The 19,661-nt window shown below is 36.1% G+C and overlaps 1 protein-coding gene across 1 annotated transcript in view; it reads left to right on the forward strand.

Moving 5' to 3' along the window:
- Positions 1-1,059: 1,059 nt before the first annotated feature.
- Positions 1,060-19,661, forward strand: part of LOC127537992 (ankyrin repeat domain-containing protein 26-like) — a 92,581-nt gene continuing 73,979 nt past the window's right edge. Inside the window, exons 1-4 of the mRNA XM_051961439.1 lie at positions 1,060-1,464; positions 6,928-7,042; positions 7,947-8,120; positions 9,620-9,726. Of these exons, the coding sequence (XP_051817399.1) occupies positions 1,238-1,464; positions 6,928-7,042; positions 7,947-8,120; positions 9,620-9,726 (623 nt within the window). The 5' untranslated portion in view covers positions 1,060-1,237. The remainder of the gene's footprint in view (positions 1,465-6,927; positions 7,043-7,946; positions 8,121-9,619; positions 9,727-19,661) is intronic.

Here is a 19,661-nt window from a genome sequence, read left to right on the forward strand (position 1 = left end):
ATGATGTAAACTAATATTGAAAATAAATGTCCCTGGTGGATATTGAAAATAGACATTTTTCCTTAGTCTTCTCTATCTAACTCATTCTTATTTTGTCCATATCTCTTGTCTCTGAATTCTTCAATATCCCTCCTAAAATGTGGCATCCAAAAATAAATACAATACTCTGGACAGGGTTCCATTAGGCTAGAGTTGAATGGAACTATTATACTCTATGATTTAAACACTATTATTCTATTTCTATAGGCTTAAGATATGTTTAAATCTTTTAACTAAAGCTGATATATCTTTCTCCAATCAATTGCTGGAATCCCCTCCCTCCCCCTTAATGACAGCGTCAATGTGGCTATTTAAAATTCTGCAGAAGCTGGGTATAAACCAGGTCTTTATAGCCAAAGTCAGTTCTCCCTTTCCAGTGCCACGATGTCTGTCTGTACAATTCCTCTTCTGAAGGTAGTAAAAAGGAAGGGAGAATCGGAAGAGGAACCTAGAGTGGATTTGCCCCAGGGGGTCCATCAGCCCCCTCCCTTTTCAATTTGGATGTCTTTGGTTTCATAGAATCATTTTTAAATTTTTCAATAATATTTTGTTTTTCCAAATACTTATAAAGACAGTTTCACCATTCATTGTTGTGTTCCACATTTTGTGTTCCGAATTTTCTTCCCTCCTTTTCCTCTCCCCTTCCCAGGACTGCAAGCAACCTGATATTGGTTAAATATAGACTTCAAGAAATTATTAAGAGTTGCAAGAGACTTGGGGTTTAAGCTAGTAAAAAGTCTTCATTTACAGAAAAAACCGAGACTCAGAGAGGAAATACTTTGTCCTTAATCAGAAAAGTTAGCAACAGAGCCGGTTGCAATATTTGAATCCCGGCCCTGGACTTCACCTACTCTCGCGACTTGGAGCTGTGGACTCCTGGTGCTGAGAGCTAACGGACCAGGTATATGTGCACTCACCCGTTCGTGACTTTACAGTTGGGTCCACTCTCGTGGCCCCAATCGGACAAACGCAGGCAGAGTTCAGCTCCGCCTCTCGGAGGTACCAGGGATGCAGCCCGCTCTAAGTTTCAATAGGTTATAACTATGGCTCTCTCGCAGGTCCCTGAACCTCCAGCAGCCAGTTATAGAAATTTCCCCCTTTAAATCTGGAGCGGAGCCTAGACCTCGGAGAAGGTTAAGGGGACTAAGAGAGGACTCCCCCGCGAGTTCTTCTGACGGTCCCCAAGTCTGTCCCTACGATGAGGAAATTTTTCAGCTTCCGCAGCAGGAAAGGATACTCTCGCACCTCCGCCATCCCGCGGAGAGACTGCGGGGTCTCAGAGTCCGACACCAACGCAGGATACCTTATCCGGGACAAGGATCTCAGAAAGCTCCACAAAGCTGCCTCGGTCGGCGATGTGGCAAAGGTCCAGCAGTTGCTACTGGTTGGGAAGCACGATGTGAACGGTTTGGATAAAATGAAGCGGTAAGAACAGGAGTTGGGGGATGGGGGAGAGAAGAGAAGCCCCTAACCCCCACAGAGAGGAGCCAAGACACCGCCCCCCCCCACAATCCCTGCGTGAGTGGTTATGTGGGTCCTCTCTCCCTTTGCCCTCTGTTCATCGAGCTAACCTTTGGAAAACCAATCTTCCTCAGCACCTGGGACAGGATCAGTCAGGTTTTGCACCCTGGAGATCGGGATAGCAAGTCCTGAAACTTGGATCACTTCCCAATTCCTGCCTGTCCATTTTTAATGAATGGGGAGCTCCTTCACCTTAATTTTAGCCCAAGTCCAACCAATTTATTTTTAATCCGTAGAGACATGGGAGCAAATACCATTCTGTTGAAATGTGGGACTAACCTTAACGGTAGTTGAGGTGTTTTCTTGGCAAAATTAATGGAATGGTTTGCCATTTCCTTCTCTAGCTGATTTTTATAGATAAGGAAATTGAGGCAAACATAAGTTATGTGCCCATGGTCACATAACTTTTAAGTATCTGAGGTCAAATTTGAATTCAGGAAGATGTGGGAGCAGGTATTGTCCCTGAATTCTCGGTGTTCAGTCAGACAGGGGACTTAATCAGCAAAGGAGACTGAAAAGGAGAGGAACTGATGCTTAGGAGGAGAACCAGGAGAGAGCAGTGTTACAAAACCTGAAGAGCAGGCAATATCTTAAGGAGAAAAAGGTGACAGTTTCAAAGGTTGAAAATTAAGAAAAGACCATTAGATTTGGTAATTAAGAGACCATTAGTATCTTTAAAAAATTTGGAAGCCAGACTGTAAAGTGTTAAAAGAAAATGACAAGAGAGAAAGTGGAGACACTTTTTGTCCTGGCATTTATCTACAAAAGACAGGAGAAAATCAGAACTCAGATACTTAGCATTTCCTAGCTGTGTAACCCTGGGTAAATCACTTTACCCCAATTACCTCAGGGAGAAAAAAAGACAGAAGAGATGTGGGGTGATAGTGGGGATGGATTGATCAGGTAAAGATTCTTTGGAGAATGGTGGAGAAGACATGGACATGTTTGTAAGCAAGCAGGGAAATAGCTAGGATACAGATAAAGAGTGAAATTAAATGAGAATAGGAATGAGAATGGGGACAATTTGTTGGAGGAGATAAGATAGGATGCTATCACTTATAAATGTAAAGGCATCATTGGCAAAGGGAAGGGCTACCTCTTTATGTTAGGATAGATGAAGAAAAAGATAATGGCAGAAGGCATTTAGATGATATGAGGTGAGAGGAGAAAGGGAAACCTTAGGTAATGGCCTCAGTTTTTTCTATAAAATATGAGGCAAGATTTTTTAGCTGAGAAGGTGCAGAGTAAACTATGGAAGGGAAGCAAAAGTTTGGAAGAACTGCTAGGATAAGTGGGGTAGTGAATTGTTTAGGGAGATGTAAAACGAAAGGATTGCCTTGCTTCAGTGAGAGCCCAAATGAGATTATGTAACATAAATCTGTAGTTCACCTAGTAAACAGTTACATGATTTTTTCTACTTTTATTTAGCAGCATGTGTATAATAGCATAGGCAGCAGATGCAAGAGTGAGTCAATGCTGAGTACACAATTGGCAATATAATAAGGGATGACTGAACTAGTGTTTAACAAACATATTGAATGATTCACCAATGAGTCAAGATGGGGAAAGGAGAGAAGTGTATCTTGTGCAGAAATGATGGCCTTTATTTAAAGGCCATAGTCCAGATGAAAAAGAATTTCAGTTTGCAAGGCAAAGGAAGAGGTGGAATGATAACAGATTGTGAATAGGATAAGAGAAATTTAGAATTTGAAAGTATGGTAGTACTGCATTTCTGAGCAATCAAAGGTATAGCTATTTTTGTATCAGGCTGGATGGGATGAAGAATTAGATCATATGAAATGACAAAGTTAAAGTTAATTGTGAAGCAAGGATGGTTAAGGGAGTATTGATATATATGTTGAAGAAGTATGCTTTGGAAAGGACAGTGAAAATGTAAAATAATGTGGGTGAAAACAACTATGTATAAATAATATACATATAAGCTCAGAGGGAAGGCACTAGTTTTAAGGAAGATGGAGAAAGGCTTTTTATAAAAGACAAGACTTTAGCTGAGCCTTGAAGGAAGCCAGATGGAAGTGAAGAGCATTCCAGGCATGGAGATAGTCAGTGAAGACACTTAGTGTCAGGAGATGAAGTACTATGTATAAAGAGCTCTTAGTCAACAAATATTTATTGTCTATTATATAACTGACACTGTGCTAAGAGCTGGGTATACAAAGAATGATCAGAGAGGTCCCTGCTGTGAACACACTCACATTCCAATGGGGAAGGCAACATGAAAACGGTTTAATACAAACATGATACTACAAACAGGATAAACTAAAAAATAATCAACAAAGGAAGACATCAGCATTAAGGGAGATCGGAGAAATCTTGTAGAAAGTAGGATTTTAGCTGAGATTTCAATAAGCCAAATAGGACAAGAGATGGAGAGGAGAAAGGAGAAATTTCCAAGGAGAAGGAATGGCATGCTAATATGAGCAAACAGTCATTGTCTTCTTCCTGCTTATTCTCTCAAACCAAACTACTGAAAATAATAGGCCAATCTCTTGTGTCCAATATAAAGTAGGAGATTCTAATACTCATAGAAAATGCAATTCATTCTACAATTTTCTCAAACTCTTTTATATCTACAGCACTACCAAATGACATATATTAAAAGGAGTATCATCTCTTCAACTTATTTTTTTCTTTTAAATCTAATAAGAACTCCCATCCCCCATATTAATCCTAAATTCTTGAAAAGAAATTATTTATCTTTATTTTCAATTTAAAATAAAAATTTAGAAGATGATTTCCATATAAAGACAAGTAAAAAAACAGATAGAAGTAATCACTATAATGTAAGGAGACTGATTTATAGAATTAGCTTCATTACTCTCTCAGCATACTAATTTAGGTGTCCAGTTAAATTTATATGATAATTTTTCATGGAATATAGACTGGATGTGTGTTTTCATTGATAATAAGGAATTCCTTTTACCACTCCAGGTCAGAATCTTCTCCACAATTTAGAATCTTAGAAAATTGTTTAGATCAGTGAGAAGTCAAATGACTTGCCCAGTGTCATAAACAGTCAGAATGTGTCAGAACTAGCACTTGAACCAAGTAGTCTTCAAACTGCCAGGACAGCTGTCTATCCACCATGTTGTGCTGTCTCTCTTGAGTTTATTAAATAATATACAATAGGACTTTTAAATATTAGTCATAGAAATTGTACATAGGGAATTCCAAATTTTTTTAAGGACATGTATGTTTTATTTTGTTAAATACTGAAAATCTGTGAAATCCTGGCTGGAAATTTGATGGTTTGACGTACATTATTCTCCACTTGTCCAAACTGAATTTTATATCATTTCTTAATTTGTGAAATTATACAAGTAATTATGTATGTTTTTAGAAGCAATGGAACCCTGTCTTGATGTATATTTATTTTCATGTCATTTCTAATATCTGTCATTAGTTTGGGAAATTAAAAGTGGCAGGCTATATTTTGAATGTTGCTTAATATTTTTACTTATCCAAAATCAAAAAAAAAAAAAAAGGCATAGGCATGTTACTTGTACACATATGTCCATGTATCAGTAAACTCATAGTAGGAGTGGATAGTGAGAACAGGCTTATAGGTTAAAGTAGCTAAGGTACTGGCTCACTGAAATGTTTGAAAACAAAGGCCTTCATGAATGATTGACCTTACTGACCACCTTCTAAAGCATATGCTGTGATTTGCAGATTAATTAGGTTCAGGACATATAGTCATATAATGTTTTTTTATATGATTATTCAAAATCATTTAAATATAGTAATGATAATGAAAATGAGTGTAGGTAACCCTTGGCTTAAAATCCAACTGTTTACTAAAACTAAATTCTACCGCCAATCAGTATGACAATTAAAAAAAAAAAATGAGGTTTACATGCTTTTAAATGTGTTCAATCAGAAATCAGAAAACCCTCACCAGTTGAGCCTACTAGTATGTCAAGTATTTAATTATCCTCTAATTTTAAGATTAATTGTACTTATTATATAGACACACTCAAAAATGATTGAAACATTGAAAAGAACATTGAATTTGTAAGCATCAACTACATGTAAATTCAGTGAAAACTGTCTTTAAGACTTTTCTCTTCTCTACCTTTATGGTTGTTCTCCCTGAAAATGCACAGCAACTAAGTTGCCCTTCCACCATGGTGTAACTCAACAAGCAAGATAGCTAACCCAATATTTTTCTCTTTTCCTCTAATATGAACATTTTCTGATGCTTTGTTTCCTTTCTGATTTCTTTCACTATTCATAACTTAGTCTCCTGCTTAAGCAATTTCACACATGTACATAAACCCATTTTAAAAATTCCTTTCCCTCTTTCTACCAACTCCTTCCAAGGAATATTGCTCTTTCACCCTCTCTATTTTTCTTATCCATTTATTGAGTAAAAAAATCTACCTTAATCATAACTGATAAGAATAAAGTACACTGGATTGAGAAAGAGAAAATATAAATTGAACTGAATTTTTTTAAAGTTCTCTCCATAATCTCCATAATAAAAGGCTTCATTTCATCTCTCCCAGAAAGAATCAAATAGGACTGAACAACAAAGATGATCTTTGAGATTTATCCATCAATAAAAAATTCATCTTCCTTTATTATCTTAATTAGATTGGTTTGTGGAAAGCAGACAGACCAGGCTTTTACTGCAAACCTTTCCAGCATGGTAGAACTACCAATATATACACCTTGCTGGAATAACCTTTAGCAAGAGAGAGCCACTTCCACTGTACAATGCAGCATTGCAGTAAGGCTTCAATGGAGAATGCACACATATATATATATACATGCACTTGTATAAATATGGAATATGTAAATGAGAGCTAGCTGCTTTACTAAATTGTTTCATAATTGTGAATGCTCTTAGTGGGAAAAAGTGATTAGACTTAACAGGTAGGTCTGGTAATGCACACCCATAATCCGAGTTACCAGTGAGGCTGGCAGACCACTTGAACTCATGGGTTCTGAGTTGCAGTGGGCTGTGCCAGTAGGATGTCTACACTAAGTCAGATATCAATATGGTAAGTTCCAAGGTATAAGAGGCCAGCAAGTTGCGTAAGGAGAGGTGAATAAGCTGAGATAAGAACCTGAGCAAAGTTCTCATTGCCAAGCTGTAGTGAAACTTAATCTATCTGGTGGATTTTTTTTCTCTCTCTGACAAAATCATATCCAGCAACGAGAGTGAATGCACATTTTGTATTTCTTTAGGTTGATGAGAGAGGCCAGTTTTACTTAGTTTGACAATGAATTACAGTTTGGGAATAATAATAATGCATATAATGTTAAAAATTAAACTAACATTGACACATATTTGATTGTTGTAGTACAGATTGAACAATCACATTGCTCTCATTTCCATAGGACCCCTCTCCACCTGGCCTGTGCTAAAGGATATCCAGATGTTGTGTCTGCCTTGTTAGAGGGAAACTGCAAACTAGACTTGTATGACAATGAAAATCGAACACCTTTAATTAAGGTATGCATTAGTGAACCATGCTGGTCAATGAAATGTATTTTGATTTCTCTCTTTGACTAAGAAAATATGCTTTATCTGGAATTATGCCCAAAAAGTTATCAAACTGTGCATACCCTTTGATCCAGCAGTGTTTCTACTGGGCTTATACTCCAAAGAGATACTAAAGAAGGGAAAGGGACCTGTATGTGCCAATATATTTGTGGCAGCCCTGTTCGTAGTGGCTAGAAACTGGATGCCCATCAATTGGAGAATGGCTGGGTAAATTGTGGCATATGAATGTTATGGAATATTATTGTTCTGTAAGAAATGACCAGCAGGATGAATACAGAGAGGACTGGCGAGACTTACAGGAACTGATGCTGAGTGAAATGAGCAGAACCAGGAGATCATTATATACCTCAACAATGATACTGTATGAGGATGTATTCTGTTGGAAATGGTTTTCTTCAACAAAGATATCTAGCTCAGTTTCAGTTGATCAAGGATGAACAGAAGCAGCTACACCCAAAGAAAGAACACTGGGAAATGAATGTAAACTGCTTGCATTTTTGTTTTTCTTCCCAGGTTATTTTTACCTTCTGAATCCAATTCTTCCTGTGCAACAAGAGAACTGTTCGGTACTGCACACATATATTGTATCTAAGATATACTGCGACATATTTAACATGTATAAGACTGCTTGCCATCTAGGGGAGGGGGTGGAGGGAGGGAGGGAAAAAGTCGGAACAGAAGTGAGTGCAAGGGATAATATTGTAAAGAAATTTTTTTTCAAAATAAAAAATATAAATAAAAAGAAAAGAAAAGAAAATATGCTTTACTAACTTATTTAAATATTACTAATGGTATTTTAATATACTAAATTTTATATTAAAGAATTATCTCTTTGTCTATATTATCCTGACAGGCAGTACAGTGTCAGCAAGAGGAGTGTACAACAATCCTGCTTGAACATGGTGCGGATGTTAATCGTGGGGAGTTAAACAACAACACTGCACTTCACTATGCTGCTTCTGGTCAGAACAAAGCCATAGCAGCACAGCTGCTTAAACATAAAGGTGATATTGAAGCAAAAAACAAGGTAGAAGCCCACCTCTTGTATAATAATTTATGAGCTAAAATATATAATCAGATAGTGTCCAATTCATATATTATTCATTTATTCATAGACTTTTTTTAATGAAAATAACTTAAAATGATTCTGTAATCAAAATTTATCTTTGGAATTTTCTAATGCAACTTGGAGGGATAAAGAAAGGGAAAGGGGGGCAAAACTCAAGAAGAGATTTGATTCACATTGGAACTCCTAATGAGGAAAATCACTTTACTGATTTAAACCAGTGTCTGTTGTTATATAATTTAATCTTAAGAGTAGGCATTCTTAACCTGGAGTTCATATGTTAGTTAAAAGAGAATAGTAACTTTATAGTTATTTCAACATAATTGGCTTTGTTTGTATTCTATATATTTTAGGCATTTAAAAACATTCTGGAAAATGGTCCATGACACAAAAAAAAACCTTGTTTTAGGGAGTGTCTTGGAATACATCCCTGGGTCACTCAGCCAGTATATGTGGCAGCAGTGGGCCTTCAATCTAGGTCTTATTAACTTTGAAGCTACCTTTCTATCTATTCTATCACATCTATCTCGCTAGACTCTTCTTTGCATAATATATAGTAGGTCTGCTCCCCAGAATGCAATAGTTCTGCCAGATATTGCCTTCAATGCTTTTCTACATATAGACCTTTACTTATGATAATACAATGTTAACTTGTCCTGAAAAAAATGCCATAATTTTTAAAAAATCTTTTTTAAAAAAATGTATCCTAAGTATAATTACACACAGATTTTCATAAGAATAAAGTCTTAAGTTTATATGGGTTGAAGTTTTTTCTTAGTCCTAATGATTACCCATCATTGTCTTTCTAGAAGTACTTAATTCTTGATCACTGCCACTTGAGAGTGAGGGGAAAACATATTTCTTATTAGGATAATTGGGAAGAGAGGGAAAATGTCAGGTAAATTACTCTCTTTTAGGTTTAATCTCCTCAAGGCAAGACTTTCTTTAGTTTTGGAGATTCAGTAAAGGGGAGTAGGTAAAGAGAACTGGTCATCTTTAAAACCGACAAGGGTATAGCTTTTGCTTAACAGAGTTCTGAGGAAATAAGGTTGGCTACATGTAGACAATAATTGATCATGAAACAGAGATGACAAGAAAGGAGATACCCTAATAATAAGGACATAATATGAAACAGTCTCCTATAAATCAGGGATTTCTATCTTCTGATTACAGATTAATAGCCAGAAGGAATTTGAGATACCTGGTTTCATTCTATCATTTTATATATATGAAAACTAAGGCTCAAAGAGGTGATATAATTTGCTTTATGATCACCTAGGGATTAACTAACAAAGAGAAGCAAGATTTATGCGCTAGGCTTCTCTTAAAGTTCCATTGTACCATGCTTTCTTAATTTGTCATTAGCAAATTCACAAGATATTCACAAAATGTCTTAAGTTAAATTAAGTATGTATACAATTCTTGCATACTGTAAAAATATCTTTATGATGATTTTGCAGAATGGTTATACACCGCTTTTGCTTGCAATTACAGAAGATAATCATGATATGGTAGATTTTTTCTTAAAGAATGGAGCAAGTGTGAATACCTCGGATACAGCTAAAAGGTATAGTAATTAAAGTTAAAAATTAAAAAAAGTTTCTAGAGAATAAGAACAACTTAAATCATTGGCTACTGAGTGGGAACAACAATTAAAATTGATCATTGCAAAAAAGATGAAAAATATCTTCAAATATCAATTGTGAAAAGAAAAAAATGAGGGGGCGGAGCCAAGATGGCGGAGCAGGCACAAACGACTCTCTAAGCTCCTCTCATTACTCTCATAACCAACTATTTAATCCAGCCTCAAAAATAACTCTTCACTGCTTAAATTCATGAAGATTAGAAGCACTGCATCTTACCAGCCAAAATTAATTTGGAAGATCGCCAGGAAAGGTTTGTCCTGAGGGGACAGGAACAGACTAGCACAGGCAGCGAGAGGCTGGCGTCCTGAGCAGGGTGGGGTGATCTCTGTGGCTAGAGAAGATATAAAGACGACTCTGCTATAGGCTAACTGCTCTGCCTTGATTACAAAGCAGTAAACTGGCAGAGAAATTAAAGCCTAAAACAGAGGGAACTCTAAAAAACACCAGAACCTAACGAGATCTGGCTGTAACCCCTCAAATCTGGAAGTGACTCAGGCAGACTGTAAGGCAGCCCTGCAGCCAGGTCCTGCAGTTCGGGGCTTTTCCGGGGACAGTTACAAATCTGCATGGCAGTGGGGCACAGCCTGGACAGCCTCTAATCGGCAGAGTGGGGGGCTCGCCCTGGACAGCCTCTGATCTGCAGAGTGGGGGGCTCAGCCTGGGGCAATAGAACCCCCCCAGCTGACTGCCCTTCCCGGGCAGATAACTTCCAGTCCCAGCAAATCCATTCACTGCTCAGCTGCTAATACCCATAGCCCCAGGGCAGGCTTTGGCTTGGGGCAGTGAAACTCTCACTGCTAAGTGTCTAGCCCCAGGGCAGTTGTTACCTCACACAGCCTGGGTTCTTTGAAAGGCACATTCCTAGTTGGGCCCTGCAGGCCTGAGTTACTTTCGGGTGGGGAACTCTTTCCCAGAGCACTCCAGTACCTCGCTGCTTTTTGTAGCTGGCTGGCAGGACAGCTACACGTCCATATACCTTTCACTGCTCTGCAGAGGAAGCTGGTAACCTCCTGGCTCTGAAGGCAGACCTTACAGGCTTTAACAAAATGAGTAAAAAAATCAAAAGAACGATTGATAGTTTCTACACAGAAAGAGAACAGCTTTTCAACCTGAAGAGACTAATAGCAGACAGTCTCCAGACGATTGTCGGTCTCCAATACAAAAGACTCTCCTAGAAGAGACTATTAAAAACCTCAAAAGAGAGCTAGAAGAGAAATGGGGAAAGGCACATAACTCACTAAAAGAAAAATTTGATAAAGTGGAAAAAGAAAACAACTTCCTGAAATGTGAATTGGAAAAGGTAAAAAACTCCCAAGAAGTGCCAGGAAACAGAGTTTGCAAATTGGAAAAAGAAAATGACTCACTAAAAAAAAAAAAAAAAAAAAAAAAAATTAGTGAAATGGAAAAAAATTCCATAGAGCAAATAACTCAATTGGATATATACAAAAAGAAGTAAAAAAAAAAAGCTAACGAAGAAAATAACTCACTAAAAATTAGAACTAAACAAATAGATATGACTGATTCATTGAGACATCAAGAATCAATCAAGCAAAACAAAACAAAAAAAAAAATGAAAGATTGGAAAAAAATGTCAAATATTTACTTGGAAAAACAACAGACCTGGAAAATAGATCCAGGAGAGATAACCTGAGGATCATCGGACTACCAGAAAATTATGATGAAAAAAAGAGCCTAGATAACTATTTTACAGGAAATCATCAAAGAGAACTGCCCAGAAGTAATAGAACCGGAAGAGAAAATAGGCGTTGAAAGAATTCATAGAACACCTTCTGAAAAAGATCCTAAAATAAAGACTCCAAGGAATATTGTGGCCAAACTTCAGAATTTCCAGACTAAAGAAAAAAATTAAAGCAGCCAGGAAAAAACAGTTCAAATACCGAGATGCCACAATAAGGGTCACGCAATATCTGGCTGCCTCAACATTAAAGGATCGAAGGGCCTGGAATCAGATATTCTGAAAGGCAAAAGAACTTGGAATGCAGCCAAGAATAAACTACCCAGCTAAGCTGAGTATTTTTTTCCACAGAAGAAGATGGACATTTAATGAAATAGAAGAATTCTATCTGTTTCTAAGGAAAAAACCAGACTTAAACAAAAAATTTGATCTCCAACAACAGGAATCAAGTAGAAAAAGGTAAAAGGAATTCTTGAGAACTGTATTTCTGTTGTAAATATACATAAAAACCATATGTATAATTTGATTTTACCGATATAACATAAAAAAGAGAAGTAGAAATGGAAAGGGGATAGTGTCAGAAAAAGGGAAGAAGGGAGATAAAAAGAGGGAAACTACATGCGACAATGAGGCAAAGGTAACCTATCATATATGAGGGAACTTAGAGAGGGGGAGGAACATTGTGTGAATTCTACTCTCATCAGAATTGGCTCAAAGAAGAAACAATTGACATATTTGTTTTACAGAGATTCTTCTCTCACTTCATTAAAAAGTGGGAGAGGAAAAGGGAGAAGGAAAAAGAGTAACAAGGGAAGGGTACAAGAAAGATGAAGGGATTCAAAGAGAAGAGGGAGGGATACTAAAGAGGGAGAGCTGTGCGATGTTAGCGGGAACAATAAGTTTAATACTAGGAAAGAAGGGAAGGAGGGCAAGAAAAAGAAAAGTATAATCTGGGGATATTAGGATGGCAGGAAATGCAGAATTGGTTATTTTAACCGCAAATGTGAATGGGATGAAGTCACCCATAAAGAGGAGGCGGATAGCAGACTGGATCAAAAGTCAGAACCCTACAATCTGTTGTTTACAGGAATCACATTTAAAACAGGGATATACATACAGAGTAAAGATAAAAGGCTGGAGCAGAATCTATTATGCTTCAGGTGAAGTCAAAAAAGCAGGGGTAGCCATCCTTACCTCAGATGAAGCAAAAGCAAAGATTGATCTAATTAAAAGAGATAAGGAAGGAAACTATATCTTGCTTAAGGGTACTATAGACAATGAAGCAATATCAGTATTAAACATATATGCACCAAGTGGTATAGCATCTAACTTCCTTAAAGAGAAGTTAAGAGAGTTGCGAGAAGAAATAGAGCAAAACTATAATAGTGGGAGATCTCAATCTTGCACTCTCAGATTTAGATAAATAAAATCACAAAACAAATAAAGAAATTAAAGAGGTAAATAGAATATTTTTCTAATATTAGGTATGCTAGATCTCTGGAGAAAACTGAATGGTGACAGAAAGGAGTATACTTTCTTCTCAGCAGTTCATGGAACCTACACAAAAATTGACCATATATTAGGACATAAAGACCTCAAAATTAAATGCAGGAAGGCAGAAATAGTAAATGCTTTGTTTTCAGATCACAATGCAATAAAAACTACATTCAACAAAAAGTTAGGTGTAAATAGACCAAAAAGTAATTGGAAATTAAATAATCTCATCTTAAAGAATGATTGGGTAAAACAGCAAATTATAGACACAATTAATAATTTCACTCAAGATAATGACAATGATGAGACATCATATCAAAATTTATGGGATACTGCCAAAGCAGCAATATCCTTAATAGTAAAATCCTTAGAGGCTTACTTGAATAAAATAGAAAAAGAGAAGATCAATGAATTGGGCCTGGAACTTAAAAAGTTAGAAAAAGACCAAATTAAAAACCCCTAATCAATTACTAAACTTGAAATTCTAAAATTAAAAGGAGAAATTAATAATATAGAAAGTAAAAAAAAAAAACTATTGAACTAATAAATAAAACTAAAAGTTGGTTTTATGAAAAAACCAATAAAATTGATAAGCCTTTGGTAAATCTGATTAGAAAAAGGAGAGCAGGAAATCAAATTGGCAGTCTTAAAAATGAAAAAGGAGAACTTACCACTGATGAAGAGGCAATTGAAATAATAAGGGGTTACTTTGCCCAACTTTATGCCAATAAATTTGATAACCTAAGTGAAATGGATGACTATCTCCAAAAATATAGACTTCCCAGATTATCAGAGGAGTAAGCAAATTGCTTAAATAGTCCCATTTCAGAAAAAGAAATAGAACAACCTATTAATCAACTCCCTAAAAAAAAATCCCCGGGACCAGATGGATTTACATGTGAATTCTACCAAACATTCAAAGAACAATTAGCCCCAATGCTTTATAAATTATTTGAAAAAATAGGGAATGAAGGAGTCCTACCAAACTCCTTTTATGACACAGACATGGTACTGATCCCTAAACCAGGTAGGTTGAAAACAGAGAAAGAAAATTATAGACCAATCTCCCTAATGAATATTGATGCTAAAATCTTAAATAAAATATTAGCAAAAAGATTACAGAAAATCATTCCCAGGATAATACATCATGATCAAGTAGGATTTATACCAGGAATGCAGGGCTGGTTCAATATTAGGAAATCTATCAATATAATTGGCCATATTAATAATCAAATTAACAAAAACCATATGATCATCTCAATAGATGCAGAAAAAGCATTTGATAAGTCCAACATCCATTCCTATTAAAAACTCTTGAGAGTATAGGAATAAATGGACTTTTCCTTAAAATAATCAGTAGCATCTATTTAAAACCAGCAGTAAGCATCATATGTAACGGGGACAAACTGCAACCATTCCCAATAAGATCAGGAGTAAAACAAGGTTGCCCATTATCACCGTTACTATTTAATATTGTATTAAAAATACTAGCTTTGGCAATAAGAGTTGAGAAAGAGATTAAAGGAATAAGAATAGGCAATGAGGAAACCAAATTATCACTCTTTGCTGATGATATGATGGTATACTTAGAGAACCCCAGAGATTCTACCAAAAAGTTATTAGAAACAATTCACACCTTCAGCAAAGTTGCAGGATATAAAATAAACCCACATAAGTCATCAGCATCCTTATATATCACTAAGAAACCCAACAGTTAAGAGTTACAAAAAGAAATTCCATTTAAAGTAACTACTGATTGTATAAAATATTTAGGAATCTATCTGCCAAGGGAAAATCAGAAACTTTATGAGCTGTGTAATTTCTCAAATGAGATCCAGTTGGATCTCCTTTTCCCAGTAATTTTGAGACCAGTGCTTAATTGTTCTTAAGTGATTATGAAGACAGTATGTGTGTGTGTGTATGTCTATACATATAAATACATCTACAAAGCTATAGATACACCAACCAGATGGGGAATCTAGAAAATATTTTTCATCCACTTTTTCAGAGTGGATTCTTAGACCAGTGTCTTTTTACTAAGTTTGGATTTCATCAAGGAGCCTTTTTCATGTTCCATGATTTGATGTAGTTTGCACAATGTCATAGAAAAATAGGAGCATTTGGAAATTTTTGTCACCATGTACAATCTCTATACTATTTGGACTCTGTGAAGGACATCCTGCTTAACACTGGCAAACAATCTGAGGTGAGCATATGTCTCACTATATCTAGTTTAATGTTGATACTTACTAAACAATGTTGATACTTACTGAACAAAATTATCCCTTTGGATGGCATGTGTCACAGAATCTTGTATGATTTTAATATTTACATGGGAAAATCTTGTTTGACATCATCCAAAAAAGGCCATAGAACTGACACAATCTGAACATTCAGAAATGGCTGGTTATCATTGTTGGAATAATTACATAATTAGTTATCTATGTTCATTCATATTACTAGCTAGAATAAGGGTCAAAATTAATACAAATGAGAATAAAGGATAAAGATGAAAAAAGTGATTATAATAACTATAGCCTGTATGGGAAATGGACATTTCAATCATCCAGTTAACAGGCATAAGCACTGTTATTTACTGAGCACTCTACTAGACACTGTACATATATAATTTCTCATAAGTTTAATTAATACAAAACATTGTCTCAAAGAGGAGGCCAAAATATCCCAGAAGGCATATCAGTTGGAAATGTGATCTCTACTACAAAGAAAGCTATTGTGCCTAAGATTAACTCAAGCTTATAACATAATACAATTTGTTTTGGTTTTGGTTTTGGTGAGGCATTTGGGGTTAAGTGACTTGCCCAGGGTCACACAGCTAGGAAGTATTAAGTGTCTGAGACTAGATTTGAGCTAAGGTCCTCCTGAATTCAATTGAATTGGTGCTCTATCCACTGCACCAACTAGCCGCCCCCAATATAATAAAATTTATTAAAAATTAGGGAATAAGATAAAAGATTAAGACTAGTGCCATTTCATGGAAGAATTAAAAAGCAGTTGAGAAAAGAATTATGATTGCATTTTTAATGCACATTGCTTTATGAATCATTTGGGGAGAAAGATAGTAGAACAAAAGGGGAAAACCATGCAAGAGGAGGAAAAAAAAAGTGAGCAAAGCATGTGTTAATTTACATTCAATCTCCACAATTATTTTTTCTGAATACAGATGGTGTTTTGTATCCAAAGTCTATAGGGAATGCCTTGGATCACTGAACCACTGAGAAGAACCAAGTCTTATATAGCTGATTATCACACCTTCTTACTGTTATTGTGTACAATGTATTCCTGGTTCTGCTTGTTTTACTCAGCATCAGTTCATGTAACTCTTTCTAGGCCTTTCTAAAATCAGCTTGTTCATCCTCTTTTATAGAACAATAACATTCCATTACCTTCTATACCAGAACTTGTTTCGCCATTCCCCAATTGATGGGCATCTACTCATTTTCCAGTTCTTTTTGCTACCACAAAAAGAACTGCTACAAACACTTTTGCATGTCGGTCCTTGTCGGGGGCCCTGGACCTGGACCTCCTGAAGTGAGTTGAGGACTCCTTTGTGCCAGGACTCACCCTAACCCAGGATTCCTTGATTACCACGCTGAAGTGGTGGAACCTGACCCGTGGCAGGAGAGGCACAAAAAGGATGGGCTCCTCCTTCGGGGAGGGATTGGGGAGGAGTCCCTGCCCCTCTAGATGAATTACAGGTGGAGAGAAAAGGACTATAAAAGGAATGGACTCGGGATGGATTGCGGGAGACACCGCTGACTTGTAACATCAATAAACATCGTTGCGTCTATCCACCTCTGCTCCTCTGTCTGGTATTTCCCTCCTCCCGTCTCCACGAGGAGGGCCGGAGACGTCCGAAGCCCCGTCCAGCTCGGGGAAGCTGGAAGAGGCAGTCTCTGGTAAGGTTCCCAGTGACTAGGTCTCGGCCCCTGACAGGTCCTTTTCTCTCCTTTTTGATTTTCTTAGGATACTCAATAGTGGCACTGCTAGATGAAAGAGTATACACAATTTAAAAATCCTTTGGGCAAAGTCCAAATTACTCTCGAGAATAGTTTGATCATTTCAAACTCCATCAACAATGCATCAATGTCACAGTTTTCCCACATCCCCTCCAACATTTTTCATTATCTTTCATGTCTCTTAGCCAATCTGAAAGGTGTGAGGTGACACCTAATCAGTAGTGATTTAGAGCATTTTTTCTTATGATCAAAGATAACTTTAATTTCATCTAAAAACTGTTCATATCCTTTGGCCATTTATCAATTGGAGAATGACTTTTATTATAAATTTAATACAGTTCTTTATATATTTTAGAAATGAGACTTTTATCAAAAACAATAGCTGTAAAAAATTTTCCCACATTTGTACTTCCCTTAAATTTTGTTTCTGTTGGTTTTATTTGTGCAAAACTTTTTTAATTTAATGCAATAGAAATTGTCCATTTTGTCTTTCATAATGTTCTCTAGTTTATTTGGTCACAAATTCCTCCTTTCTCCAAAGATCTGATAGATAAATTTTCTCTTGCTCTCTTAATTTGCTTATGGTATCACCCTTTATGCTTAAATCATATATTCATTTTGACCTTCTTTTGGTATGGGGTCTGAGATGTAGGTCTATGCTAAGTTTCTATTATTTTCCAGTTTTCCCACCAATTTTTGTCAAATAGTTCTTCAAAAGCTCAAGAATTTCAAGGGAAATAATGAAAAAAATACAAATGAAGGTAGTTTAGCTGTGCCAGACCTAAAACTGTATTATAAAGCAGAGGTCATCAATATAATTTTGGTACTGGCTAATAAATAGAGTAGTCCATTAGTGGAATAGGTTAGGTTCACATGATATAATAGTCAATGATTATAGTAATTTAGTGTTTGATAAATCCAAAGACCCCAGCTTCTTAGATAATAACTCACTATTTGACAAAAATTGCTGAGAATATTGAAAATTAGGATAGCAGAAATAAGGCTTTGACCCATATCTAGCTATACCAAAATAAGGTCAAAATGGGTTCATGATTTAGACATAAAGAGTGATGCTATAAGCAAATTAGCAGAACAAAGGATAGTCTACCTTTCAGATCTGTGGAGAAGGAAGGAATTTGTGGCCAAAGAAGAACTAGAGTACATTATGGAATGCAAATAATTATGATGACATAAAGTTAAAAAGAGTCTGTACAAACAAAACCAATGCAGACAAGATTAGAAGGGTAGCAATAAAATGGGAAAATGTTTTTACATTTAAGGTATAATAAAGACCTCATTTCTAAAATTCTAGAACTGACTCAAATTTATAAGAATTCAAGCCATTCTCCAATTGATAAGTGGTCAAAGAATATGAACAGACAATTTTCAGATGAAGAAATTAAAACCATTTCTACTCATATGAAAAGGTGCTCTAAATCACTAATGATCAGAGAAATGCAAATTAAGATAATTCTGAGGTGCTACTACCTGTCTCTCAGATTGGCTAAGATGACAGGAAATGATAATAGTGAAGGTTGGAGGGATGTGGATATGGAAAAACTGGGACACGAATACATTGTTGGTGGAGTTGTAAACTGACCCAACCATTCTGGAGAGCAATTTGGAACATGCCCAAAGGGCTCTCAAACTGTGCATACTCTTTAATCCAGAAGTCTCAATACTGGGCCTGTATCCCAAAGAGATCATAAAAAAGGGGAAAGGACACATGTGCAAAAATGTTTGTAGCAATCCTTTTTTTAGTGGCAAGAAACTGGAAATTGAGTGGCTGCTCCTAAGTTGGAGAATAACTGAATAAGTTATGGTATATGAATATTATGGAATATTATTGTTTATGAGAAACAATTAGCAGGATGATTTCAGAAATTAGAGAGATTTGAATGAATTGAAGCTAAGTGAAATGAGTAGAACCAGGAGAACACTGGACATAACAGCAAGATTATATGATGATCAACTCTGACAGATGTGGCTCTTTTCAATAGTGAGATGATTCAGGCCAGTTTCAATGGTCTTGTAATGAAGAGAGCCATTTGTACGCAGAGAGAAGACTGTGGGCACTGAATGTGGATTACAATATAGCATTTTTATTTTTTGTCATCGTTGTTTGCTTGAATTTTGTTTTCTTTCTCATTTTTTTCCTACTTAATCTGATTTTTATCTGGGGCATAATTGTGGAAATATGTATGGAAGAATTGCATGTATTTAATATGTATTGGATTCCTTTCTGTCTAGGGGAGAGAGTGGGAGAAAAGGTAGGAAAAAAATTTGGAACACAAGGTTTTGCCAGGATGAATGCTGAAAATTATGCATATATTTCGAAAATTTGAAAAAATATATTTTAATAATTTTTTTAAAATAGTGAGTTTTTAGCCTAGAAGCTGGAATTTGGAGATTTATCAAATACTAGATTACTAAAGGCCTTGATTATTGTGTCATGTGTATCTAATCTATTCCACTGATCTACCACTCTATTTCTTAGCCAATACCAAATGGTTTTGATGACTGTTACTTCATAATACAGTTTTAGGTTTGGTACTGCTAAGCCACCACCTTTTGTATTTTTTTCATTAATTCCCTTGATATTCTTGACCTTTTATTCTTCCAGATAAATTTTGTTATGACTTTTTCTAGTTCTATAAAATAATATTTTGGCAGTTTGATTCGAATG

This window comes from Antechinus flavipes, chromosome 5, assembly GCF_016432865.1.
Source record: "Antechinus flavipes isolate AdamAnt ecotype Samford, QLD, Australia chromosome 5, AdamAnt_v2, whole genome shotgun sequence".
In the NCBI taxonomy this organism is placed as follows: Eukaryota; Metazoa; Chordata; class Mammalia; order Dasyuromorphia; family Dasyuridae; genus Antechinus; species Antechinus flavipes.